This window comes from Sylvia atricapilla, chromosome Z, assembly GCF_009819655.1.
Source record: "Sylvia atricapilla isolate bSylAtr1 chromosome Z, bSylAtr1.pri, whole genome shotgun sequence".
Taxonomy (NCBI): domain Eukaryota; kingdom Metazoa; phylum Chordata; class Aves; order Passeriformes; family Sylviidae; genus Sylvia; species Sylvia atricapilla.
Genome location: NC_089174.1, coordinates 28,972,777 through 29,000,438, shown reverse-complemented (window position 1 = coordinate 29,000,438; position 27,662 = coordinate 28,972,777). Strand labels below are relative to the sequence as shown.

Sequence of the window (27,662 nt, the reverse complement as noted above, 5' to 3'; positions counted from 1 at the left end):
GGCCACTAAAATCATCTCCCGAACTTCCATGTGCTTCTCCCCTGTCTGTTCCGCCCCTTCCACCCCACCCCGTCCTTCCCAGTGACTTGCCGATTTGAACATGAGGGAAGAGGCAGAAAGACCTGATAAAGCTGGTTGTTTGGGAAAAAAAAAAAAAAAAAAAAAAAAAAAAAAAAAAAAAAAAAAAAGTAGTGTAAAGGGAGGAGGAAGAAGAGGAGGGGAAAATCAATTTTAAAATGGGAAGAACAGCACTCTGTCAAAATTTTAACAATTTAATCATAGAGATCTAAAGAACTGTTTGCAATAGGACAAGAATATCACAGGTTACTTGTTTACGCTGAAAAACTTGGGTTTTTTCCTCTTCAGCTGCCCCATTTGTCTCTCTGTAGGTGCTACTGAGGACATTGCATGCAGAGTGTGTTGGGGTGTTCGAGGAACAATTAGCCTGACCAGGAAGTTCAAGAAAAATGTAACATATCTGCTCCCCTGCACCTCCCTCACCCCGGGTAGGGGCATTTCTATTGTACGTACTCATGTGTATTTAGAGTCCCATGCTCATGGTGGGGAAGACTTGTCCCTATAGGAGCCCCTAGGAGTTTCGCTTCTGAAATCAGTCTCTCTAAATGTCACCTGAGATTTTAATCCTCCTATGTTTAGTTTACATCCTTATAGCCTGACACCTACCCAGAAAGAGTTTTTTCTGAGCATATTGCAGGCTACATGTTATCACGTATGCCATGATAAACAAATACAACTCATGCACAAGCAATTCAGAAAAAATTCAGGTATACAAGTATAATTAGCAAAATGGAAAGAGATATTAAGCATAAGATGGTTTATTTGCAGTTTTTGTACTGATAGAGTTAATTTCTGTTTTCTTCATCAAGCAGAATATGTGATGCCTTGGGAAGGCTGACCTGGAACAGAGATGGAACAGAGCTAGAGAAAAAAGTATGTATTTATTAAAATTCCTTTAAGGGTACACCTTGGACAGCACAATAGCCTGGCCAGGGCTACACTCAGGGTGGACTTAAAATGATCACAAAATAGATGACCAGTCATGAGATCTTACACTTTCATAAGTTTTGGTCCATTTGCATATTGGGTTTAATTGTCCAATTACAGCTTCAGGTTATGAAGTCCCATCCTTCTTATTATCTCTCTTCAGTTCACTGTTTATGCTTTTGGATCTGAAAGTTGCACTCATTTGTCCTCTGTCTTCAGCAGGAAAAGAATTTGTCTTGTCTACTTGCTCTGTGAAGAGAGCTTACTAACACTTTATCTGAGGCTCAGAATGACACCCCTGGGAAGCACAGAATCTAAAAACATGACAGCTGAAACTTAAGGCATCATATGGAGGGAGAAGAACCTTGGAAAAAATTATGAGAATAAAACGAGTTGTAGGATTTTTGGATTTAGGTTGTTGTTAGATAAGAGAGAGACTGTGATTATTTTTCTCTCTTTGAGTGATTTCTGGTTTATTTTTTCACAATAAAACCCCCCAAAACCACTCTGTGAAGCAAAATGAAGATGTGTAGCAGCATCTGCATCACCCAGCTAAGGTCTGATGCTTGAATGATGTATTAGCTTTTGGGTTTAAAAATATTTGGATGGAAGGAAAAATATGGTAAATAAAAAAATCTACTTGCCTCTATATGGGTTATAAAATACCTCAGAGAATGGGTGGACACAGCTAATTAAGATAAAAAGACATGTTGGGCTATTTGTCTAAGCCACAAAAGGAGAATTTATAAGACTTGACAGTTTATGAGGCTTATTAGGATTTAGCTGTGCTCTAGAGAAGAATAATAAAAGCCATTAGTGATTACAGCATGCTGAAAATTGAAATTGGCATCTGGAAGTATCAGGAGAAGGTGGAATTGTCTGCACTAGTGCAACAAATAAACTTGAAAGGCAGCAAGCTGAAACATGAGGTTGCACTTGAGTAATTGGAGAGCATATTTATTTCTGCCTAGTGGAAACAGTGAATAGAATCAAGAACATTTTGTCAAAAATGGTAAAATAATTTCTTACTACATTCATGTCCTAAAAATATATCACTTTTAAAATTTTTAAAAATAAAAAAATACAGTAGTTTATGACAGGATATTTTTCTTTACTTTCCTTTAAGAAAAAATCAAAAAGCTCTAAGAAATACATTTGCTGTGTTGTTCACAGATGCAAATGAGAAATTAGAACTCTCATCCCAGTTTATCCAATTTCTTTATTCCCACTCTTTGTGCTAAGTACTATAAAAAAGCCATAACTAATGAGACAGAGTGTGTGAGGTCCTTTAAGACACTTACCTGGCACTGACTTGAGCCTGCTCCTCTGGGAGCACTGTTTTGATTATTTGTCTTCTGTTTCAGTCTCTCTGGGGCTGATGTCATACTTCCACTATCAAAGAAATTGTGCACCAGTAAATCCAGGCTGTGCCATTCCCCTCCTCTCTTTGGTAAGTACAGTTTAAGATTATGAGGACCCTCCCTCCTCTCTTGCTGTCTGCTCTGAACTGAACACACACCCTTCAGAACCACAGGTTTTCAGAAGGTAGGTAAGTACTTTTCTGCCTATTGCATGACAACCAGAAGTTGCACATGATTTTATAGTTAACTGATTAACTTCAGCTACAGGAGCCATCACCTCCAGATACAGCGGAAAGTGTCTGGGTTTGGGAGAGAGAACTCATGAGATTTGTGTTATTTTACTTGAAGAGGGATATATTTGCTCTGCCATACCATTGTCAAAGAATGGGCCATTGCACTGTCACCATGTTTGTCAGGGTTCTGGAAAACCAGCTGAGTTACAAGAGATGAGACTTGTCTGGTCTGTGTTTCCTGCCTAACTTCAAGACTATCCTCTGAATAAACATGCACATTTGTGGCTGTGAAAGAAGGAACAGAATAGATGCTAAATATTCTTTCCACAGCTTTGCAGTTCAGTCCATGGTTGCTCTGAGAAAGATTTATTTATTTTCAGTCTTAATGTGGCTGATGTCAGATGTGCTGTAGAAATTCCAAGATCTATACTTTAATGTGCCACAAAATTGACTGTTGGTTCCTGAGCCTACAGACATCTCTGCAGAGCTAGGCTGTGAGGAATGTGGGACTATTGCAATAGGTCTATAATCCATGAGTGCCTAGGGGGATTAAAGCCATAGGGGCAGCATCTCATTTTGCCCTGGTGAAGATGATGAACATGAAAGTCAGCCAGAATGTCTCCAATGGCATAAACAAATACAACTTGAAAACAATGTGGATTCACTCTGGCAAGCCCTGCAGAGGTTTTACGCTGCTGAGATCAAACAGCCTGATGTATCTGGAATGCCGTCACCACATTTCACGCCAGCTGGAATATTTAGTGGTGTAATCTGCAGGGATTATAAACGGAAATATTAAATTCTTGAAAAATCAGATATAGGAAAATACTTCTTTTATGAAAATCATAAACAAATGTAATTCTTTCCAAATCCCAGCAACTTCTGAAACTGTTCTCTGAGCAGAAATATCTGTATATAGCACAGCCTCTGATTTTCATCTTCCCTTACTCTACTTTTAGCCTGGTCAACTGTTTCAAGGCTCTGTGCTGAAATTGCCAGTTCATAGCCATACACTGTAGCCACAATGGGATAGTCAGCTGTGGGTGATCGCTTCCAGAAAAGTACTTGCTGTATTCAAAAAGCATGGGAGAATAGAGGTTTGGGTGGAGGAAGAGTGCAGTTGATAGTTATCCTTAGAGCTGAAATTTTTATGGAAGAGACCAGCGTTCGATGTGTTGCTGCTGGATTAGCACTACAGTCAAACTAAAAATACCAGAAGAAAAAAATCTGTTTCAGGACTAAGAATATTTTCTTTTGTATAATTAGGTTCTCCAGACTTCGTAGTGGATGTCTGTGTCTCCCTCATTTCCATCTCTCCTCAGAACACACTGTGGAGGATAATCAGTCCTGCTCACTTTCCTAGACACATTCTGATTAATTTTTTGTTGTCTCTCTTGGACATTAAAATTCAACATTATATACTTAAAGTATATGTATGTGGAGACAGAAATCTGCTACTTTCTCTGTGTAGGATATTTTTGCTGAGATGCGATGGCATTTGGAACACATCTGTTGAACAAGATGCTTGTTCTTTTCTGTTAGTATTTAAAATGAGGTCTCTGATTTAGTGTGTTTGTTTCTAGATAACTGTTAGGATTTAGTTGTCAAAGCAGTCAAATTTTCACATCACCACAGTATACATGGAAACTGCATGCTTACACTGGTAGCTGCTGATGGCTTTTCTGCTCCTGAAGCTAGCATACTGTGAAAAAACAGGCATGGATGATGGTCATGCATACGTATAAAGTGCTTTAACAGTGCTAGGTGCATGGTTGGACTCAAGAGGAAATGTAGGAAGCTAATCCTTACAAGGACTCCAATTTGAGTGCAAATTAAGAGTAATGCTCACCTTCTTTGGAGTGTTGTCCTTCATTATTTATTCATTTGTGGACCCCTAATAAATTTCCAGTAGGAAAGCAGGCTCCCCCATCCAGTAAATATTAATTGCCTGGTAATAGAATTCGTTTTCTAACTCTACAATGACACTCAAGTCCCAGAACTAAAACAGTTGCTATCAAGCCTCCCATTGTGAACAATGTGACATCTGTCATTCTTCAGGTTACTGAAGAGAACAGAAATCCCCTTCTGAAACAGGCTGAAGGCTGTTTTACGTCTCTAAAAGACATCCCCTCCAGGTAATACAAAGTCACTCTCTTCTGGTTTCTATTCTCACTTTGACTGTCTCCCTGCAGGAAGTGGCTGCAAGAGAAGAAACCTAAGGCTTGGACTCCTCCTTATCTTAGAGCGGCGCTGGTCCTTCATCAGTGGTGAAATGAAGATCTTCTCTGGGACAGGGTTGGGGCAACAGTCCTGAAGTACAGGGTAAACTGATAGAGGCCACTGTGCTACCTTTCAGAGGTAATAGGAGAGACTGGGCAGCACGTGGGGAAGGTTTGGAGGAAGTCCAGAAATCTTGAATTATTTCTAGTTGTGCTTGGTGCTAAAGTCTGAGACACTGGTACTGTACATATCGCATAAAATTTTTTAACTAAATATCTACACAGTGTTGGTAAGAGGTAGCTAATATCCATCCTGAACCTATGTTGACGGCAGAGAGGTGATGGATGGCATTTGTAGGGTAGACTCACAGAACTCACAGACCTCCCGGAGGTCTGTGTGTTAACTTTGTTAACAGAGTTTTAGGTTTCTATTAAACCTAAAAAGTCCGCATTTTATTTTAAAAATCTTTCGCAAAGGAGTGAGATTCAAAACCCAAGCACCTTAGGTTTATTCCGTTGGTTGGAATCTCCGGGAAGAACGCCGTGGATCCGCGGGCAATGTCAGAGACGGGCGCAGCGCGTCCCGGGCGCACGGCTGGGGCGGCAGCGCCACCTGCGGGCTGGCGCGGGGACTGCGTGCGCGCCGCGCCCAGGAGCCCGGCGGGCAGCGGTTACCTGGGTTACGGGGCTCTGGGTTACCGAAACACCGGCGGCTCTCCGGCGTGTGCTCTGCCGATTTTGGAGTGGCTTTGATCATACAGCTTCTGTGTATGCTCGAGGAATTATTTTAATACAGTTTTAAAATCGAGCCTGTTGCTGAGCCACATTTTGTTCCGCATGTGCTGCTGATTAAGAACACATAAAAGCTTTGTGTAGACATCACCTGCTTGTCTTGAAACTTTAAATTACAAGTCTGTTTATATCATTGTATATGTTTTAACAAACAGGTGCGTATTTCGCAAGGGTGGGTCAAATGGGTGATCTCATGGAAGAAAACTGCAAGAAAAGCTATTCTTCCCAGGAAACATCTGCGGAAAACAAAGTGTCTCCTGCTGAGGACTGCTCAATAAGACACAAAAATTTGGTATGACTTCTCCAGTACTATTTTATTATCAAGATGCTTACAATTGTCTTCAATTTATTCAGACCTTACAAAAATAAAGGGCTGGAGTCAAGAGGAAAGTATCAGTAACAACAGTGAAATGGATCAAGTTTGTAGTGCAGTGATTTGGAGGGCTAAGAGCAATTCTAAGTAAGTAGGGAAATAGAAGAGTAGTCTTAGAGAAAGAACTATCACCATGTCTTATTATTCTTTTTAAACTTAAAATTTCATTATTTATGGTCGTGAATGGTGATGATGCTGAAAATTGCCCCTGAATCCAAAGCAGACATGTCTGAATAAGGTACATGAGATTGCCCTGTACATTTTCAGGAGGATGTAGCTGAAGATGCACAGCTTGTAAAAAAGTGCACTCAAGTGCATGGATATTTTTGAATCATGTATCAGCAGATTAGGCTGAACTGCCACTGCTTTCCCCTGAGAAATCAATTGTTTGTGGAAAATCACTGTGGACTCTGAAAGGAATGACACCCTCCAGGGAAGCTAAGAGATGGCAGGGCAACTCCATTTACATAACAAGAGAAAAATATTAATTTGAATGTATTTTTTTACCTTTACATAATGAATGACAAGCATATGGTCAAAGTTCACAGTCATTGTCCAACGGGAAATTGTTTGACATGATGCTTATGTTTGTTTGCAATGACTTCAGAAATGTCTGTCAACATACATGGACTATGTGGAATGGTCATACACAGAGATAAAGTTTTAGCTTCCAAAAATACTCAGCAGTTTTAGCTAATTGCAAACATGATTTCCACAAAATTGGCAGAAAAATGCATCCTCCTATTTCTTAGAAAACTGTACTCAGCTGAACTTCTTTGTTTTTGTGTGTGTGTTGGGTTTTTTTCCCTCATACTTTTCGCTTGTGCAAATGCTTCCTTATTGTATTAGTTGCTCCTTCAGACATTTTTCCTGCCCTCAGCTTATTTGGACAAAGATAGTTTCTAGGCACCTGAGCGAACAATGAAAGTAAGAATGAATCCATTTGGGATGTTTATCATTGTAGTACTTGTTTTTTGCATTTTAGATGAAGCTGAAGAACAAAACACATAGTCCTGCCTCTCACATGGCAACTTGCAAACTCCATGGCGCTGTACCAGAGTCATGTGCTCAGAGTCATGATTGTTCCATCTCCAATCAGGATGCACAGTCGGTAAAAGGAATACTTGATTAATAGTTAGACAAGCAAGCATTTTAAACAACCAATTTGATCCTATAAGTTATCAGGAATATTAACTTTAATGTCATTCAAAAGCCAGTGAGGACACTTGGCAGCATATATTTTATATATATTTTATAGCTAATATACAAAAATGTATTTTCCAATTTTACTAATTACAAACTTTCTGTTATTTATTTATTTCTAGCAAAAACTGGAGAAACAATTAAAATGCTTAGCCTTTCAAAATCCAGGACCTCAGGTAGCTGACTTCAATCCTGAAACTAGACAGCAGAAAAAGAAAGCATGCATGTCACAGATGAAACAAAATTTTTTTAATGAGTCCAAGTAAGATCTCTAATTTATTGCTCGATTTATTTAAAAAAAAAAAAGGCTGGTAGGCTGTTCAGCGACTCTAAATGAATTTAATAAAAGCATTGTATTTTGCAGAGTGATTTCTTATTACCCTGTTGGGAATAAGCTGTGTTGGGAAAACAAGATTTTTCTATGTGACTTTAAGGGAGTTTTTATTTAGGATGGCATGCATTCATTTCTTAATGCCAATGGCTGTTGTAATTAGGATATAATGCTGGTATTTAATTTTGCTGAGTTTGTTAAAGACTAAATACTTGTTATACAGATGTCTTCCACGTGTTTGGTTTAGTCTCTGAATGTATTGAAGCATTGTCTGAGAATAACTTTTTTTCTCTTTCACAGATTTACAAAGAAGTATGACAAACATGGCAGGCTGCTTTGTAATGGCATAGATTTATGTGATTGCCTGGAAGTGGACTGCCTGGGTTGCTTCTATCCTTGCCCCAAATGCAATTCAAACAAATGTGGACCAGAATGTCGCTCCAATAGAAAATGGGTTTATGATACGATTGAGACTGAAGCTGGGGATGTGATCAGTGTGCTACCATTTTTTGTCCCTGACTGATTATGTTCTGTTAGCTTTTGTGCCTGAACGTTGTTCTTTTTTTTTTATGTTTTGTTAAAGTAAATCTTGGTTTATGCATTGTCTCTAATGAAGAACCTGGCAGTGGTTTTTTAGTTGTGCTTTCTTACTGCTGCCTACCTAGCAAACTTTACCATTCCCCATCAAGTAAAAGTATGTATTTCATTCTTCCTCATCCTTGTGGACTTTGCTGAGGGACCTAGTCAATCCTTTCTAGATCCTGACTTTCTAAAATTGAAGGTGTGTGAATTGTAATGGGAAGATAAATTTCTTGCCCTGGGAAGCTGATCTGCATTACTTATAATGAGGGTTTTTTTCTGTTTTCTCTGCTTGTTCATTTACTGATGTGTGACACAGCCCTTTCTTTTCTGTAGGTTTGTCCAAGAGCCTTTTCATCTTGATGCATTCATTCCTCATATAGGTGAGGCAGGAGGCATGTGAGAAACACTGTTCTTTGAAACTAGGTCACCACTTTCCACATTCGTCTGTATATTAAGCAAAATACAGTGGAAACAACTCTCTCTCAGCAATTCTTTCTTGCTGCTTAGGCTGAAAAAATGAAACCAATATGTTCAGTCAGCACTATTTTTTATACATAATATGTGGCACATTAAATGTCCACTGGTCATTAATTATGTGGCTAAACAGAGTGGATATTTTTCCTTCTGGAAAGAAAAGTCTCTTTAGTTCCAGAGGTTTCCTCTTCGTGTAAAACATGAAAGATTTTAAATGCAGTATCTTACTCTCAGTCTTCTTATGAGGTAGGTGCTCTCATTTGTGGTAGGCATCCATACCTTTTTTGAGGAGTGAGGGTCCCTCTGGATCTTGAAGGCAAGAACACTACAGATAGTTGCAGGTGATTTCCAGGAGCATCCTGCTAGTGGGGGAATAATTCCTTGGGCCTAGTGCTTGTTTGTTTTTGAGGAGACTCTCCCAGTTTTGGATGTGGCACCATTTTTCTTTCTCCCTTATCACAGGCCATTCTGAGACAAAGACCTTTTGCTCCAAGACAAAGGTATTTCCCAGTACAAGAAACTTGGGAACACATCCCAAAAATGTCTTAATGCCAAAATCTCCTTCTGACTTGCTACCTTGGAAAGATTTTTTATTCCTCTCAACTAATTACACCTTGCATCATGCAGGCAGCATGGGCAACAAGCTGGAGGAGCTGGAAGCCATTGTGCAGTGGGAATGCTGTGACAGCATCACCACCAGTGAAATGTGGTGGGACAACTTGCACAACTGGAGTGCTGTAGATGGCTGCAAACTTTCAGAAGGGATGGGCAAGGAAGGAGAGGTGGGAGGTATCCATATATGTTAGGAAGAGGCTCAAGCTCTATGATTGTGACAATAAGATTGAGTGTTTCTGGGCAAGAATCAGAGGGAAGGACAAGGCAGATATCCTGGTAGGAATCCATTTTAGACACCAACAAGGATGGAGAGGCAGATGAAATATTCTATAAGCAGTCTCACAATCGCTTGCCCTTCTTCTCTAGGGGAACTTCAGCTTTCCAGATACCTACTGTCACTACAATATAGCAGAGGGAACACACTCCACAAAGCTCTTGGAGTATATGTAAGACCATTTTCTTACAGAGCAAGTCAGCCAAGGAGAGGCACCTGTTGTGAAATGAATAAAATGTACACAGTCTGTCATTTGTTAAAAAAGTTGTACTGTTTCAAATGTTATGCCAGTTGTAACCTGTCTGTTAAGCTGTTTGTACCAAAGTTTGTACCCTCAAAAACCTTATTCTAAGTTGTATACCCCCTCTAAAACCCTGGGTTCCCTCCCCTTCCGTCGGGCTAGACTGTCGCCATTCCCGCCGGCTCCTCGAACTGCTGGCCCCGCCTAATAGGAAAATCCAAGGACTTCCATGGTGCACCGCTCCAAAACCGAAGTGCAGTTGCCGGCAAACGGACCCAAAAGCCGCGACCCAGCACAAAATCCAGATAAAAGGGAGACACTACAACACCGAGAAGACCCTCAGCTACCTAAGGACTGAATTCTGCTTCTGCCGCCTCGCCATGACCACAAAGAGACTGGGAAGAAGTGACGCCCCTAGACCACACGAGCCCAGTTGAGTTCCTGGGGATTCCTGCGAGACAAGAACTCCCGACTCTGTGACGAGAGCAGCAGATTCGTCTGACACTTCCTCAGCGGTGGCCGGAACGAGAACGGCGATGGGATCGAGAACAACGACAGGAGCGGCGACGGCGCAGGCGACCCCTCGAGTTCCCCCTTAAAAGAGCTGACTAATAAAGGCTTTTCAAAGGAGCAGGTGTCCTGGCCCATTTATAACAATTTGGGGACTCGTCCGGGATCTAAGCCACGCCCAGAAGAGGACCAGGACGGGAAGGCGCAGCCCGACCTCGGACCTCCTGGACAACTGGACGTCCCAGACCAGAGGACAATGCTTGCCAGCCTCGTGGGACGCCACTGAGGAGCGTCGGTAAGAACAACCGGTGGCGGGAGTGGAGACGAGCGAGTGTGGAGTGAATGAGAGGGGGACCGGCAGCTCGGACCTCCCAAGCGAGTTTGGACTGCTGAGTACCGTGTTTCCGCACCCCGGCAAGGGGGCCGGCCGGGAAAAGCAGGAAGCGAGTGAACTGAGAGTGACTGAGGCATCTCCAGGGGCATAGGCGCCCCCCTCCGGCCGTGCGGAGAAATTTAGAGAGTGAGTGGCACATCAAAGAAGTGGGTGGCAGAAAAGGCTTGGGCCAATTTCAGGCGTGCGAAAGGGCTCGATCAATGTGAGGCACGCACCACAGTGGCTGAAGTCATAGCCCAAAGTGTCACAAGAGACTAGTGCTGGCTGGGGTAGCGGCTGGAACACTAAGGGCGGGTTGCCCAGGCTACTTTCGGGGCTTGTGAGTTGGCACTGGCTGGGGTAACTACCGGGGTGTGGGGAGAGGAAGAGAGCGCTGGCTGAGGCTACGGCCCAGAGCGTCTGAGTACCGGCTGGGGTAGCAAAGATAGGCTGCTTTCGGGGTGCTTTGGAGACTGGCTGGGGTAGCTGTCGGGGTGCTGGGATAAAAGAGTCTGCATTGGTCGGGGGTATCTTGGGTACGCTTTCCGTGTTCGAGGGTGTCGTATTGGTCAGGGGTGCCCAGGGAAGAGGTACGCTGTCCGGGTGCAGGGGAGTGGAAGTTAGGGGAGTCCCAAAGTGCGAGGGACTTTTAGGTAGGGTGAGTGAGTACATTGCATGCTGCATGTCCAAATCCTGGCAGTAGGTGGTGGCTGGAACCCTGGGCCCTGGTTGACTGGCCACTTACGGGGATTTGCCTGATGTACAGGAGAGAAAAGGAGTGCTGGCTAAGGGGTAGTGGCTGAGGCCCTAAGGGTGGGTCACCAGGCTACCTGTGGAGCATTCCGAGCACTGGCAGGGGTAGTGCCCAAACCCTAAGAAAGGATCCCTGGGGCTACTTACGAGTGTTCAAAGAGTGAGTGAGAGTTAAAATTTGAGTTGTCCCTCTTTAAACTTGTGTGTGTGTAGGGGCACCTTAAAGAAGTTTAGTTAAAACAAAGTCAGATAATTTTGCTTTGTGTTGCCCTGAAGTAAAGTTCCTGTCAGAGTAGGAGCAGCGTAGTTTTTATTTGAGACCCAGTGAAAATGGGGGCGTACATAAGTAGAGTGGAGCCAGTTGAAGAGAAAAGAGAGAAAAAGATAAGAAATATTCCACCAGACAGTCCACTAGGACAAATGTTAGAACTATGGGAGTTTGATGAAGCCACTAAAAGCTTGGACAGAATCAAGATGATCCATTATTGCATAGAGGCTTGGCCTAACCTAGATTTACCTGAAAAATGGCCATGGTGTGGAACTAGAGACCCCTGGATGTGTTCACACTTAACTCAATACCTGAAATCTCGAGGGGATTCAAGTACCGAACAAATACTCTATGCTGTCTGTTGGCAGAAACAAGGAGTCAAAAATGAAACAGCAAAATATGTAAGTTACAGCAAGAGAAACAAAGGAATGAAAAGCAAGAGAACCAAGAAGAAGCTAGCCATAATTTGGACCCCTTAGAACATTTGCCTCCTCCTCCAGTTTATCCCGAAGTACTACAAACTATTCGTACTAATCCTCCAACCTCATCTGAAAATCATATCCCACCTTCCCAAACTGTAATCCCTGTTCTTTCCCCAACTTGCCCCCCTCCAGCTTATAACCCCTCTTACCCTCTGCCGTTTCCTAACACTGGTCTGGCCTCCTCTCCTTCACCATCCACAATCCCTGCACCCCCTCACAGCTGGGAGCTAGGTCTGGCAACTAACAATGCATCCTGCCAGGCAATAAAAACCCAGAAGGACCTTACAGTAACACCAGGTCAAAAACCAAACTCTTTCCCCTAAGGGAGGTCCCGATGGGTGGGGCTATTGGAGGAATAGGGTTTGTAAATGCACCTCTAACAGCGTCAGAAGTCAGAAATTTTAAGAAAGAGCTGGGGAATCTAGTTGAAAACCCAGTGGGAATTGCCAACCAGATTGACCAGTTTTTGGGCCCAAATATTTATACATGGGGAGAACTAAACTCCATCTTAAATATACTATTCAATCCAGACGAGGTTCGTCTGGTTAGGGCAGCAGGAATGCGCATCTGGGAAAGAGAAAACCAAATGGGCCCCCCCGGTGACCAGAAGTTGCCAATAGCTGACCCAGGGTGGGACCCAAACAGAGGAGAAGGGAGGAGAAATATGGAAGATTATAGAAACCTAATGATAAGAGGTATTAAAGAATCAGTTCCTCAGAGTAGCAACACCAAATTAGCTTTTGACAGGGCCCAAGAGAAAGATGAAACCCCAGCAGCCTGGCTGAGCAGGCTCAGACAGAATTTCCAGCAATATTCCAATTTAGATCCAGATAGCCCAGAAAGACAGATATTATTAAAATTACAGTTTGTCACAAAATCCTGGCCAGATATCAGAAGAAAACTTGAAAAGATGGAGGACTGGCAAGACCGAGAAATAAATGAATTATTAAGGGAAGCCCTAAGAGTATACCTTAGGAGAGAAGAAGAAAGAACAAAAGGAAAAACCAGGATTATGGTAGCCGTGGCCAGGAAGAGTGTAAGAGATCTCAAAGAGGATACTAGGGGTGAAAGAAACACAAAATCTTTACCAGGAAAGGGAAGAGGAAGGAACCCACCACCTTGGGTTACTCCTCAGAGACCAAGAGAGACCTGAGCCTGTGGAGAAATAGGACACTTTAAAAAACATTGCAAAAAATTGTCATTTGATGAGACTGTCGTGGGGGAGCAAGAGGCGTTGGAAAAATTATTGAAAGGAGAGGTCAAAGAGGATTAGGGGTGTCATGGGCTCTATGCGTTAAGGGACCTCACGAAACATCAGGAAGGGCCCATAGTAAATTTTGAAGTAGGTCCCCAACATGAAGAGTTTGAATTTTTAGTAGATAGTGGTGCAGATAAATCATGTATTAACCGACTTCCAGTTGGAATTGTGATTGGAAGAAAAACTTGTAAAGTCCTAGGAGCAGAAGGGGAGCCTTTCAGAGCTTCAGTTATAGAAAATATAGAAATTAAAGGAAATTCCAAAAGATGTGTCACTAATTTAATATATCTATCCAAAGTAGACAGTAACCTGCTGGGAAGGGACCTGCAAGTTCAGTTGGGAGTAGGGATTCTTCCTAGAGAAGGAAGAATGGTGGTACAAATGATGAGGCTGACTATTGGAGACTTAAAAGAAATCAAGCCAGAAGTCTGGGCCGAGGAGGGAAAATATGGATATTTAGATATCCCACCTATAGAAATAAAAATGCAAGAAAAGACACCTCCTATAAGGGTCAGGCAATATCCTATTTCTCTGGAAGGGAAAAAAGGACTAACCCCAATTATAACCCATCTACTCACAGAAGGAATATTAGAACCTTGTATGTCACCCCACAACACCCCTATTCTGGCTGTAAAAAAGGCAGAAAATAAGTTTAGATTAGTGCAAGACCTAAGAGAAGTAAACAAAAAGACAGTTACCAGGCACCCGGTGGTACAAAACCCCTACACACTCCTGAGCAGGATCCCTAGAGAACATTCCTGGTTTACTGTAGTAGATCTAAAAGATGCTTTTGGGGCCTGTCCTTTGGCAGAAGGAAGCCAAGACTGGTTTGCTTTCAAGTGGGAGTGCCCTGAAAGTAAGAGAAAGCAGCAACTAAGATGGACTCGTCTTCCTCAAGGGTTCACTGAAAGCCCAAACCTCTTCGGGCAAGCCCTAGAAGAGTTACTAAGACAGTTTATCCCTAAAAATAATGTGCAAATCCTGCAGTATGTAGATGACCTCCTAATATCGGGGAGAGAGAAAGATGAAGTGAAAAAAACCAGTATTAATCTCCTAAATTTTCTAGGGGAAAAAGGCCTCAAAGTGTCAAAGAACAAACTGCAGTTTGTAGAATCACAGGTCACCTACCTCGGACACCTCATTGGGGAAGGGTGTAAGAAATTAAGCCCTGAGAGAATCTCAGGTATACTCTCAATCCCAGCTCCAACCACCAAAAGAGATATAAGAAAATTATTAGGACTATTTGTTTATTGCAAGCTGTGGATAGAAAAATATTCCCAAAGTGTTAAATTTCTATATGAGAAATTAGTCCAACCTGAACCTGTGAAATGGACAGATAAGGATGAAGAACAATTGAAAGACCTAAAGACAAAATTGTCTTCAGCCCCTGTCCTGAGTCTCCCAGACCTTAAGAAAAAGTTTGACCTATTCATTAACTCTGAAGGGGGAATAGCTTATGGAGTATTAACCCAAGAATGGGGAAGACACAAAAAGCCTGTCGCATATCTTTCCAAACTTCTAGATCCAGTTGCAAGAGGGTGGCCGGCTTGCCTCCAGGCTGTAGCAGCCACAGCTGTTCTTGTGGAGGAAGCACAAAAGCTGACACTGCAGGGAAAAATCATTGCACACACACCCCATGATCTCAGGGCAGTTTTGAGCCAAAAGGCTCAACAATGGCTGACTGACTCTAGAATTTTAAAATATGAAGTGATTTTAACCAGCACCAGTGATTTAGAGCTAATCACATTAAAAAGTCTAAATCCTGCCCAGTTCCTCTCAGGGGAACCCACACCAAACTTAGAGCACAATTGCCTGGAAATCATAGATTTACAAACAAAAGTAAGGGAGGATCTTGAAGATACACCTCTACCATATGGGAGGGTGCTATTTATTGATTGATCATCTAGGGTGACAGAGGGAAAAAGGATATCAGGCTATGCAATAGTCGAAGGTACAGAAAGGGACAATTTAAAAGTTATAGAAAAAGAAAAACTGCCCCCCCCCATTGGTCTGCCTAGTGTTGTGAAGTCTATGCCCTCAAGAGGGGATTAGATTTATTACAACAAGACCAAGGTACAATCTACACAGACTCGAGATATGCATTTGGAATAGTACACACATTTGGAAAAATCTGGGAAGAAAGAGGCTACCTAAATTCAAAAGAGAAAGATCTGATACATAAAGAATTAATTAAATTGATATTAGAATCTCTTATGAAGCCCCAAGAAATAGCAATTGTACATGCCAAGGGACATCAAAAAAGGGACACATTTGAAGGAAAGGGCAACCAAGTAGCTGATCAAGCAGCCAAACTAGCAGCTCAAAAGCTGGGAGAACCAATAAAAAATCTTACTTTAAATGATGTACCAGCTAACAAAGTTAGTGAACCCATGTATGATGAAAATGAATTAAAAGAAATAAAAAATTTAGGTTTACACCAAGGGAAGCGGGGGGAATGGCTGACCTCAGATGGAAGAAAATTCCTAAATAAAGCAATAGCTCGAAAAATGCTGGCAGAAGTCCACAGCTTAACCCACTGGGGCACCCAAGGGTTGTGTGATCATTTCCTGAGAGAACACCTATGTGTTGGAATCTATAACCTGGCTAAAGCAGTTACTGAAGGATGCCTAATTTGTCAAAAAGTAAATCAAAAAGTATGAAAAAGCCCACACCAGGAGGAAGACAAATAGCATTAAGACCCTTTCAAAGTATACAAATAGACTCCACAAAAATGCCTCCAGTACAGGGATATAAGCATCTTTTGGTTATAGTTGATCACTTAACGCATTGGGTAGAAGCCTTCCCTACAAAAAAGGAAACAGCACAAGTGGTAATAAAGACACTGTTAGAACACATCATCCCCCGGTATGAACTAGTAAATAATATCGATTCAGACAGAGGCCCCCACTTTGTACCACAAGTCCTGCATGGTGTTGTTAAAGCCTTGGGAATTAGGTGGCAGTTACATACACCCTGCCATCCCCAAAGCTCAGAAAGAGTTGAGAGGATGAATAAAACCCTCAAAAATGTATTGACTAAATTAATAACAGAAACTGGAATGAATTGGCTAAAATGTCTGCCCCTAGCACTCTTAAGAATCCGAGTTCGGCCAAGGTCAGACATAGGGGCTTCACCATATGAAATGATGTTTGGACTCCCTTTCTTACTAACTCCTTACAGCACTGCAAATTATTTAGAAGGGGAGGCAGCCATTTAAGAATATATTCAAACAATTGGAAAAACATTGGCCGATCTTAAAAGAAGAGGGTATCTTCCTCAAACCTCCCCCTTAGATGCAGATGTACACCAAATAAAGCCAAGGGACTGAGTCCTAATCAAATCTTGGAACACCACTCCACTAACTCCAAAATTCGAAGGTCCATTCCAGGTCCTGCTCACAACCCACACTGCAGTGAGGACCCAAGAAAAGGGCTGGACACACATCTCCCGAGTAAAAGGACCATTGCCACTTCCCAGTAACTCTGTTACCCCAGCCAAGACTCCCTCTGAATGGACTACCATTAGAGATCCAAACACACTTAAAATAACCTTCAAGAAACAACCAAAGCCCAATTAAATCATAGAAAAATGTTCTCTGTAAGTTGTTGTTCTAAGTTATCATGAAGTGTTAAAAGGTTGTGATAATAATATCATTACAGATCTCTTATAGGCCACACCACAGAAAGCCTAATCAAAAACTGAAAAAGAAGTGGGAGCACACTGAAAGGAACTCCATAAAGCCAGCTAAATAACTTCCCCAACCCAAGAGGCAAGACCAGGTGAGATCGAGATAATGGTTCATACTGGACTCTTGGGAGGATTAATTTTAGTCCCATTAATAAGCAAACACGCCAAAGGAACATGCTGTAGGGACTACCATCTCATCTATGACGGAGAGAATCTGCAGTCCCTTATAAGAGTTCACACTCATGTGAGTCCCACATGTTTTAATATAACCAAAGTATCCACTTGCCAGAAAAATGAAAAGCAATATTGGATTGCAAAAATTGCTGCGACATTTATGCAGCACCTAAGTGGAGAGTGCCCTATAAGAAAATGGTTTTACCCTAAAAAATTAGACAATCCAAAGAGAGTTGCAAATTTAATAAAAAAAAGGCCACTGATCATGAAGAATGAAATAGATGAACCCCTTGATAAAAACTTACCTATTGACTTATTTATTGTAATAAGCATTCTTGCCAGCCTTCTACTCCTTCCCTGCATACTCCCCTGTTTAATTCGACCAATAACTGCAACCGTTCAAGAAGCCCCAAAAATATCCCAAGGCCCACAAATATAATAAGACTAGAACCCCAAACTGAAGAACTAAATAAAGCCAAAAGAATATATAACCAGTACCAAAAATTAAGAAAGATATACTCCCATGAACCAAGAACTGCCAATTGATGCAGGCAAAGGCCCAATCAAAGAAATAAGAGGGGGGACAGAAATGAATAAAATGTACACAGTCTGTCATTTGTAAAAAAGTTGTACTGTTTCAAATGTTATGCCAGTTGTAACCTGTCTGTTAAGCTGTTTGTACCAAAGTTTGTACCCTCAAAAACCTTATTCTAAGTTGTATACCCCCTCTAAAACCCTGGGTTCCCTCCCCTTCCGTCGGGCTAGACTGTCGCCATTCCCGCCGGCTCCTCGAACTGCTGGCCCCGCCTAATAGGAAAATCCAAGGACTTCCATGGTGCACCGCTCCAAAACCGAAGTGCAGTTGCCGGCAAACGGACCCAAAAGCCGCGACCCAGCACAAAATCCAGATAAAAGGGAGACACTACAACACCGAGAAGACCCTCAGCTACCTAAGGACTGAATTCCGCCTCTGCCGCCTCGCCATGACCACAAAGAGACTGGGAAGAAGTGACGCCCCTAGACCACACGAGCCCAGTTGAGTTCCTGGGGATTCCTGCGAGACAAGAACTCCCGACTCTGTGACGAGAGCAGCAGATTCGTCTGACACCTCCTCAGCGGTGGCCGGAACGAGAACGGCGATGGGATCGAGAACAACGACAGGAGCGGCGACGGCGCAGGCGACCCCTCGAGTTCCCCCTTAAAAGAGCTGACTAATAAAGGCTTTTCAAAGGAGCAGGTGTCCTGGCCCATTTATAACGTGTTGGACCTGTTCTTTTTGAAGAGAAAAGAACTAGAGAGTGATATGATGGTTTAAGGCAATCTTGGGCACAGTGACCATGAAATGATAGAGTTTTCAATTCTCAGAGAAAAAAGGAAGGGAGTCAGCATAACTGCCATGTTGGGGGTTAGGTTTCTTCCTTTTTACTCTAAAGAATTCCCCCCCCCCCCCCCCCCCCCCCCGCCCCCCGTAAGTTACCAAAGAGACTAAGTGTTGTACTTAAGACTATTTAACAAAACAAAGGAGTGGTCAAAGCTCAGAGGGGGAGATAACAGTTTTGGGGCAGGTAAAGGACAGAACTTGAGGCAGCTTGGCATTCCGTTTTTTCAGCGTTCGGGGAGAGAGAACGGCTGGATTGCTGCTCCCTGCTAGAGAGCTGGGACTCTCTACTCCCTACTCACTCTCTCTGGAGGAGTCCAGTCCTGGAAAATCTACCATCATCTGCTTGCCCTGGAATTCTGAGCTTCTTTGCTGCCCTGCGAGAGCTAGGCCAGCCCTGCCTCGCTGTCGCAGCTTCGTCGGCACTGCTGCTCTTGCTGCAGTGTGACTCCACATCGCCCTACCGGCACACCCTGCCCCTGCCCTGCCGGCACACCCTGCCCTGCCGGGACACCCTGCCCTGCCGGGACACCCTGCCCTGCCGGGACACCCTGCCCCTGCCCTGCCGGCACACCCTGCCCTGCCGGGACACCCTGCCCTGCCGGGACACCCTGCCCTGCCGGGACACCCTGCCCCTGCCCTGCTGGGACACCCTGCCCTGCCGGGACACCCTGCCCCTGCCGGGACACCCTGCCCTGCCGGGACACCCTGCCCCTGCCCTGCCGGGAAACCCTGCCCCTGCCCTGCCGGGACACCCTGCCCTACCGGGACACCCTGCCCCTGCCCTGCCGGCACACCCTGCCCTACCGGCACACCCTGCCCCTGCCCTGCCGGCACACCCTGCCCTACCGGGACACCCTGCCCCTGCCCTGCCGGCACACCCTGCCCTACCGGGACACCCTGCCCCTGCCCTGCCGGGACACCCTGCCCCTGCCCTGCCGGGACACCCTGCCCTGCCGGGACACCCTGCCCCTGCCCTGCCGGGACACCCTGCCCTGCCGGGACACCCTGCCCTGCCGGGACACCCTGCCCCTGCCCTGCCGGCACACCCTGCCCCTGCCCTGCCGGGACACCCTGCCCCTGCCCTGCCGGGACACCCTGCCCTGCCGGGACACCCTGCCCCTGCCCTGCCGGCACACCCTGCCCTGCCGGGACACCCTGCCCCTGCCCTGCCGGGACACCCTGCCCTGCCGGGACACCCTGCCCCTGCCCTGCCGGGACACCCTGCCCTACCGGGACACCCTGCCCCTGCCCTGCCGGGACACCCTGCCCTGCCGGGACACCCTGCCCCTGCCCTGCCGGGACACCCTGCCCTGCCGGGACACCCTGCCCCTGCCCTGCCGGGGCACCCTGCCCTGCCGGGACACCCTGCCCCTGCTCTGCTGGGGCACCCTGCCATCCCAGCTACCAGCCTGGGATTTCTCCACTGTTCTCAGTTTGGTGCTCTGAGGATCGATCCTACAAAGGCACCGAGACCAAACTGCCCTGGGTTTTTGTGAAGCAAAGTCCTCGAGGTTCTTAGTACTGTTTTTGTTATCAATGCTGTAGTTGGGTTTTTTTTTTGTTTGCTTTGTTATACATACTAGTAAAGAACTGCTATTTCTGTTTCCAAAATCTTTTGCCTAAAAGCTTTTAACTGCAAATTTATAATTTGAAAAAAAAAAGGGTGGTGGTGGTTTACATTCTCCATTCCAAGGGAAGTGCCAGCTTTCCCTGGCAGATACCTGTCTTCCCAAACCAAGACACTGCCGACTTGGATTTAGGAAGATCTGTCAAGGGACCTGGTTGTCAAAATCCATTAGGAGGCAGTCCTGAATCGCAAAAGAGTCCAGGTTTTTCAAGGACATCTGCAGGGTGCAGTCTGTCCTCAAGTGCCAAAAGACAAGCTGATGTAGAAGAAGGCCATCCTAGATGAACAAATAGCTTTGGTTAGAATTCTGGGCCAAAAAGAGAATATATCACTTTTGGAGGAAAGAGAAGGCTTAGGAGGACTACAAGAATGTTGTGAGGTTATGCAGGGAAGGAAATAAAAGGGACAAAGCCCAGAAATTAATCTGGCTACTGCTGTAAAAGACAACATAAATGTTTTTATGAATACATGTTTTCATAAATATATAGAGAAGTGTTTGGACAATGTTCACAAGCAAGTGAGAAGTCGTGTGCAGGACTAAAAGTTAGACTTCATGAGCCTTGTGGATCCCTTCTGATTCAGCATATTCTGTGATTCTCTGATCATGAAAAAAAAAAACAAACAGGGCTAAGGAGGATCTCATTATGTCATGAATGTGGGGACATGCATTATGACAAAGGATGATGGAAAAGCAGAGGTACTTAGTGCCATCTTTGCCTCTGTCTTTAACAGCAAGACACGTTGTTCTTTGGGTACCCAACCTCATGAACTGGAAGAAGGGGATGGGGATCAGAATGAAGGCTGCATATTAAAGAGGCCATGACCATGGACCTGTTACACCACTTAGAAGCACACAAGTCCATGGGGCTGGATGCAATCTCCGGAAACTTACTGAGGGAGCTGCCAGCAAAGCTAACCAAGCCACTTTCCATCAAGTACTAGCATTCTGGATAACTAATGAGGTCCCAGATGACAGGAGGTTAGGAAATATTATGCCAATCTACAGGAAAGGTTGGAAGGAGGATTCAAGGAACTATGCACCTTTCAGTCTGGCTTTGGTGCCAGAGAGGGTCATGAAGCACACACGTTCACTTGGCCTGTTATGGGGCAACCAGAGCACCAGGCATAGCCAGTTTAGGTTTAGGAAAGGCAGGTTCTGCTTGACTCACTTGATCTTCCTTTGTGACAGGATGACCCAGCCTAATGGATGAGGAAAAGACAGTGGATGTGTCTACCTGGACTTTAGTAAAGCCTTTGACACTGTTCCCCAACAGTTTTCCTCCTCCAGCATTCTCCTGGAGAAACTCACTGCTCATGGCTTGGACATGGGCATTCTGCCCTGGATTAGAAACTGGCTGGATGGCCAGGCCCAGAGAGTGAAGGTGAATGGAGGTACATGTGAATGGAGACTGGTCAGCAGTGGTGTTCCCCATGGCTCAGTGTGGGCCCAGTCCTGTTAAAAAACTGGTTTGAATCCCTCCTGAGTCAGTTCAGAGGTGACACTAAGCTGGGTGGGAGTGCTGATTTGCTGGACAGTATGAAGGGTCTGGAGAGGGATCTGCACAGGATGGATTGATGGGCCAAGGCAAATTGGGTGAGATTCAACAAGGTGAGGTGCTGAGTCCTTGGGCCATAACTACCTCATGCATGAAAGAGTGGCTGGAGAGCTGCACAGAGGAAAAGGACCTATGGGTGCTGGTCATCAGCAGCTGAACAAAGTTGCATGTGCACAGCTGGCCAAAAAGGCCATTGGCTGGTGGTGTATCCACCAGCACCAGGACAGAGATTGTCCCCCTGTACCAGGCAAAGGTGAGGCCACACCTTTTGTGCTGTGTCCAGTTTTGGGTTCCTCACTACAAGACAGATATTGACTCTGGAGCACGTTCACACTCTAGAGTGGGTCCAGAGAAGGGCAGTGGGGTTGTTGAAGGATCTGGAGCACAAGTTCCATTAGGAAAATCTGAAGAAGCTGGGGGTGCTTAGCTTGGAGGAGGCTCAGGGAAGACCTTATCTCTCTCTACAACTATCTGAGAGGGGAATGTAGACAGATGAGTGTTGGTTTCTTCTGGGTAACAAGTAATAGAATGAGAGGAAGTGATCTCCATTTGTACCGGGGAATTTTAGATTGGATATTAGGAAAAATTTCTTTACTGAAAGGGTAGTCAGGCATTGGAATAGGCTGCCTAGGGAAGTGGTGGAATCACCATCCATGAAAGCACTCAAAATACATGTAGATGGGACACCTGAAGACACGGTTTAGTGGTTAGACTCAGTGATCTTACAGGTTTTTTCCAATCTAAACAATTCTATGATTCTAAAAAAAACACCCACTACCAAAAAAATTCATAGGAATGTCTTCTATGGTGGTTAAAACACTCTGGTAATTGTATCTGGTGATGTTCTCTCATATACTTCACCGGTCCCCAAGTGTCTTTTGACTCCTGCCAGGAGTCCAAATATCTGAGCTATATTTCTTAAGGTAGGTGGAAATCCTGCTGATGTGCCAGGAGTTAGGGATTGTTTCTTGTTCCAGATGTGCCATAGACTCATTCTAGTTTTGATGGAACAAGCAGCTCTTTTAGAAGATAAATTTGATTTATATTGAGAGGGAGATGGCAGCCTTCCTTTGACATAACCTCAAGATGTGAAATGGACAGGTTTGAATTAGCATCTATTTCTTTCTATTTTAAAGCAAAACCCTAAATTGTTTATTATGTGGATTCCTGTGGTAAGGCTACATCCTACATTTTTTGAGTAATGTGGTTAATACCAGATTGATGAAAATCCCATTGTTGAATTCATTTGTGTTACTCTGTTGTTTTTAAAATGGACTGTGACTCAGTCACCATCATAGCTAAATGCAAAGTCTAAGAGAACTCCATCACAAATACACCAATTGCAACTTGGAAATAGAGCACAAAACCTGAAAAGAAAAGAAAGGTGAAAGCCCAAATAAAGAAATTATAGGGCAGAGGCTGTTCTGCTGTGGTCTGAAAATTACTCTACCATTGCAATGATCCTGTTAACTTTTCCCTAAATTCCAAATGAGCAGTTCAGAGTGCACAACTATAATTCTATTAGGGTAGATGTACATGGGGAAGAAGAAAATGTGTTATACATATTTTTATATGGATTGTGAAAGTTAGTGGTAGATACAAATAGCAACACAGTACCCATATCTGATATTTTTCTTGGGCAATTACATAATACCACACTGCATGACATGTTTTAAATCCCTCAAGAGAAATGAAAGAGAACACTTTGTAGTCTCTTGTGAGATTGGTTAAACTCCAGATGACATCAGATCATCTTACACCTTATAAATCAGTTTAAACAGAATATGATTTTCCCTATGGAATGTGTTTACTCTAGAAAGCTATTTAAAATAAGGGAAATCAGATCAATTAATTATTACTTAAGGGCTGTGTCCTTCTTCTCTCTATTTCAAATTCCTCCCCTCCTCCCCAGATTATGCATGTTGAGCAATTTGTGACTCTCTGAATTTACTTTTCTTGTCTTTTCCTTGTCCATGTGGCAGCTTTGCTCATGGCTCCCAGTGATCCCACTGTAGCTTACGGAAAGGGAAGGGTATAGATAGATATATATTAAACTACACTCTAAACTAAGATAGTATCTCTCAATCTCTTGCCTAAAAATTGATTCAGTGTCTTTAATTTGAAACAATTGTGTCTTCCACTGTATTTCCCTTGTTTACAATCATTATCTGTCTGGAAGGAGACATTCACCCTCTGCCTTATTAGATGTTATTACTGCAAAGAAGTCAATCTCAGGGAAATGAACAGTGTCTTCTCATATGATTTTTGCATAAAGATGCTTCTTCCCCTTCTAGCTTCCTATGTACTTGGGCATTGTCTTATTGGAGTTGTTTTAGTTCCAAAGACTACACTGCCTGCCTTTTACTAATTTGAAAACTCAGAAAATAAAATAAGACCTATGCACATTATCTTGTTGTTTGCCTTCATTGCACTGGGCTAGACAACAAGCTAGAAATCTATCCACTAAAGACACTCTCTATTTAACAATGTGTCTATCTCTATATATCTGAAGTTGTCACAACTCTGAGGGAAAAGAACACAACAGCTGTCCTTTCATATTGTATTGGATACTTACAAATGCTTCTACAACAAAGGCCATTTGAAAGGAAGTATTAATAGAATTATTAGCATGTGGCTCAGAAGAAGCAAAGGCAAGAGGCATTAAATATTAGGACTTCTAAGGTGTGAAGTTATGAAAGACCTTGAACTTTTGAGGCTTTATCGGGTGAGCTAACAGATGGGAGTTTTGAATACAGCAAGCCAAAGCTGTATCGGGGCACAGGGCTGACTAGCTAGCCAGCTGTAGCAGGACTACCACTCTTGTCTACCTCTGTTTCTCTGCTACTAAAAAGGACACACAATGCTGATTTTTTCCCTTGGTCAGTATTTGCAAATCCTTAATACAAAGTTCCACAATGAAAAATTCTGCAATATAGCACTTCTGAAACATAGACTAGGAATATGATAGATCATAGCAGTGTAAAACAACAGGCAGAAAATTGAGATCTTCATTTTCAAAGTAAGCTCCCACATTTTTACATAAAAAATGTTATGAGATTCCTGTCCAAATGGGTACTTGACATTAGACAACTTAAGTACGCCACAAGGTATTCAGTTACCTTCAGTGTTTTAAAAGCTATGAAGAACAGTCAGTCCTGGGAAAAGTCAGATCTATGGTTCCAGAAAGTCTACATATTTCAGTTACAAGACCACTAAACTGTCTTAAAACTGGCTTAAAATGAACTTCTGCATATGGCAAAGTGCCACTTGGTCCCACTGCATCATTAAAAAAAAAAAAAAAAAAAAAGGAAAAAAAGAAAAGGGAGAGAGAGCGAGAGAGAGAGAAAAGAAAAAAAGACACATTTTTGAATTATTTTTCAGACAACTTTCATTATCCTTTTAAAGACCTTCTATAAAAGCACAATTGAACTTTGTCTATATCCATCCATGCTATGGTAGAATACAGATTTGACTCACTTTAGGGCAAAAAACAAAAGAGATGGACTAAAGAAATATAGATATTTTCTGAATAAAAATTCAAATATCCTTAAATACATATTTGCACCAAATGCATTACAGTTGCTACAGATCTTTTGAGTTGGTTTGGCAGGATGGGGTGATGAGGGGAGAGAAGTGGTCGTTGTTTACCTCAGCTTCAGCAAGGATTTTGACATTGTCTCCTATGGCATCCCTGTAGGTAAGCTCAGGCAGTGTTAAATGAAAGAATAGCGAGAGGGATAAAGAAATGGCTGAATGGCAGAGCTCAGAGGATCATGATCAGCAGAGTAGAATCCAGATGGAGGTCTGTAGTGAGTGGTATTCCCCAGGAATCACTACTGGGTCCAGTCTTACTCAGCTTGTTTATCAATGACCTGGATGAAGGGGTTGAATGCACCCACAGCAAGCTGGCTGATACAAAACTGGGGCGAGCGGCTGATCCACCTGAAGGCTGTGCTGACATTCAGTGGGACCTTGATGGGTTGCAGAGCTGAGCAGAGAGAAACCTAATGAGGTCCACCAAGGGCAAGTGTAGAGTGCTGCTCTGGGGGAGGAATGACCCCAAGCAGCAGCTGGGGGCTGACCTGCTAAGAAAGCACTGACTCTTTATGTCTGTGTGCATACAAGTATGCATGTGCTATACCAAATGTGGGAGAAATGCTGCTCTCCTAGATTTTCAAACTTAAGTTGTTTAAGTTTTAAATTAAGTTCAATGTTGTAAAGTTGATGTACTGTTTTAAATGCTATTAAGTTAAGTGCTGTTGGACCTCTGGTCTGTATTCCCCTTAATCCTTCCCCTTCCTATCCTCAGTGTGCCTTGACCATCTTGTAGGTAGTAGAGAGGACCTATAGAAGCTTTTTTATTAAACCTGTTTTTACTGATACTTTTGCCAGTGATTTCTTAAACAATCTTAAACACCCATTCAAGACATGGGTACAAGTGCAAACCAGTTATAGATGAATGGATGTTTGAGAAGTCACAACTTTTTAGAATTCTTTTTTAGTAACAGAAGAGGTATTAGGATAAAAAATTGTATAATGATGCACTTGACAGTACTTTGTCAGGTTAGCTTCATTATTTACTGTTTTCAATCAGGTGCTTTCTTTCCTGTGTTGCTTCAGTAAGGGTCTGAACACAGAATCATACAGGATAGAAGAAATTTCCACAAATCAAACCTCCTATGTGAAGCAGGTCCAGCTGGAGCAGGTTGCCTAGTTGACTTCTTAATATTCATTCTCCTGATTGTTCATTTTAAATATTCATTTGATGCAGCAAAGTGTGAAAGAAAGCACTTTAAAATAGGTCCAGGTTTTAAAACCAGAGAATTGGCAGCAAACCTGAGCAGCACATCCAATACCTGTATCAACTGGAACTTTATGAAATAAGTAAGGAATTGTCTAGACTTCCAATCACCCTTGCTCACTTTGCCTGAACAAACTTTATAAAATTCTGCTCTCAGGGGAGATTTCCCAGAACAAAAAGATATGTTTGGTTTCTTTTCAGCGTGGAGCAAAGCACTCATTCTTCTTTTTCAGCCAAGAAAATTTCTTGCAACAATTTTTTTTTTTCATGTTCTATAAGAGCACAGAAAACCAGATTAAATAGTTGAATATAATTGTATTTCATCCCAGAACAATAGTTTGGAAAATGTAATGGCCATTCATAACAGTGATTGTGGGTCTAACTTCTGGTAAAAGTTTGTTTCAGTTTAAGACAATTTAAAAAGTGGACACTCTGAAATTAATAACCTCCCCTTACAGTTTTAACCAGTCCCTTTCTGCCATAAGGAGAAACAAATATGAATAGATGCCAGTGAAAAAAATAACAGTTTACTAACATGCGAAACAGCAACAGGCAAAATATAACAGTGAATAACCACTGGATACAAAATTGATAAATCTTAGTTGCCTTCTAGCAAAAAGAGAGAAATTTAAAATGGCGAAGTGGCTGCTCCTCCAGAATGGCGGCCCCCCAGAGTAGATCCGAAAGCCAAAGGGCAACCCCCTCCTGAGAAGGTAGGAACTAACGAAGCAGTTCTGGAGGCAGATGGAAATCCCGGGCGTTGCTGGTGTGTGGCTGCGGCCCCGCGGTGTCAGGCTGCCAGCCGGAGGAGCTGAGGAGTGCCGCCCCGCGGTGCGGGCTCAGGGGGGTGACTCAGGGACGGGCACTCGTCCGCGCTGCCCGCCGCCCCGGGGCGGCTGGCACCGTCCCCGCCGCCGTCCGCCGCTGCGGGGAGCGCCCTCGGGCCGTGCCGAGGGTCGGCCCCTTCTCCCAGGCTGCCAGTGACAGGGAGAGAGGACATAGCCTCGAGCTGCGCCCGGCGAATTAAGGCTGAACCTGAGGAATTTCTTCACAGCAAGTGTGATTAAACATTAGAATGGACTACCCGGG

General features: G+C 43.5%; 1 protein-coding gene across 1 annotated transcript; it reads left to right on the top strand.

Annotated features, from left to right (window-relative positions):
• Positions 1-5,791: 5,791 nt before the first annotated feature.
• On the top strand, positions 5,792-8,302 carry ARL14EPL (ADP ribosylation factor like GTPase 14 effector protein like). The gene is made up of 3 exons (XM_066339161.1): positions 5,792-5,902; positions 7,309-7,448; positions 7,818-8,302. Exons 1-3 carry the CDS (start codon positions 5,792-5,794, stop codon positions 8,038-8,040), a joined length of 474 nt encoding a protein of 157 aa, XP_066195258.1. The 3' UTR covers positions 8,041-8,302.
• Positions 8,303-27,662: the final 19,360 nt, after the last annotated feature.

Coding starts and splice junctions, on each gene's coding strand:
- ARL14EPL (XM_066339161.1), top strand. CDS start 5,792: ATGGGTGATCTCATGGAAGAAAACTGCAAGAAAAGCTATTCTTCCCAG. Junction 5,903..7,308: donor CAATAAGACACAAAAATTTG/GTATGACTTCTC, acceptor ATTTATTTCTAG/CAAAAACTGGAGAAACAATT. Junction 7,449..7,817: donor AATTTTTTTAATGAGTCCAA/GTAAGATCTCTA, acceptor TCTCTTTCACAG/ATTTACAAAGAAGTATGACA.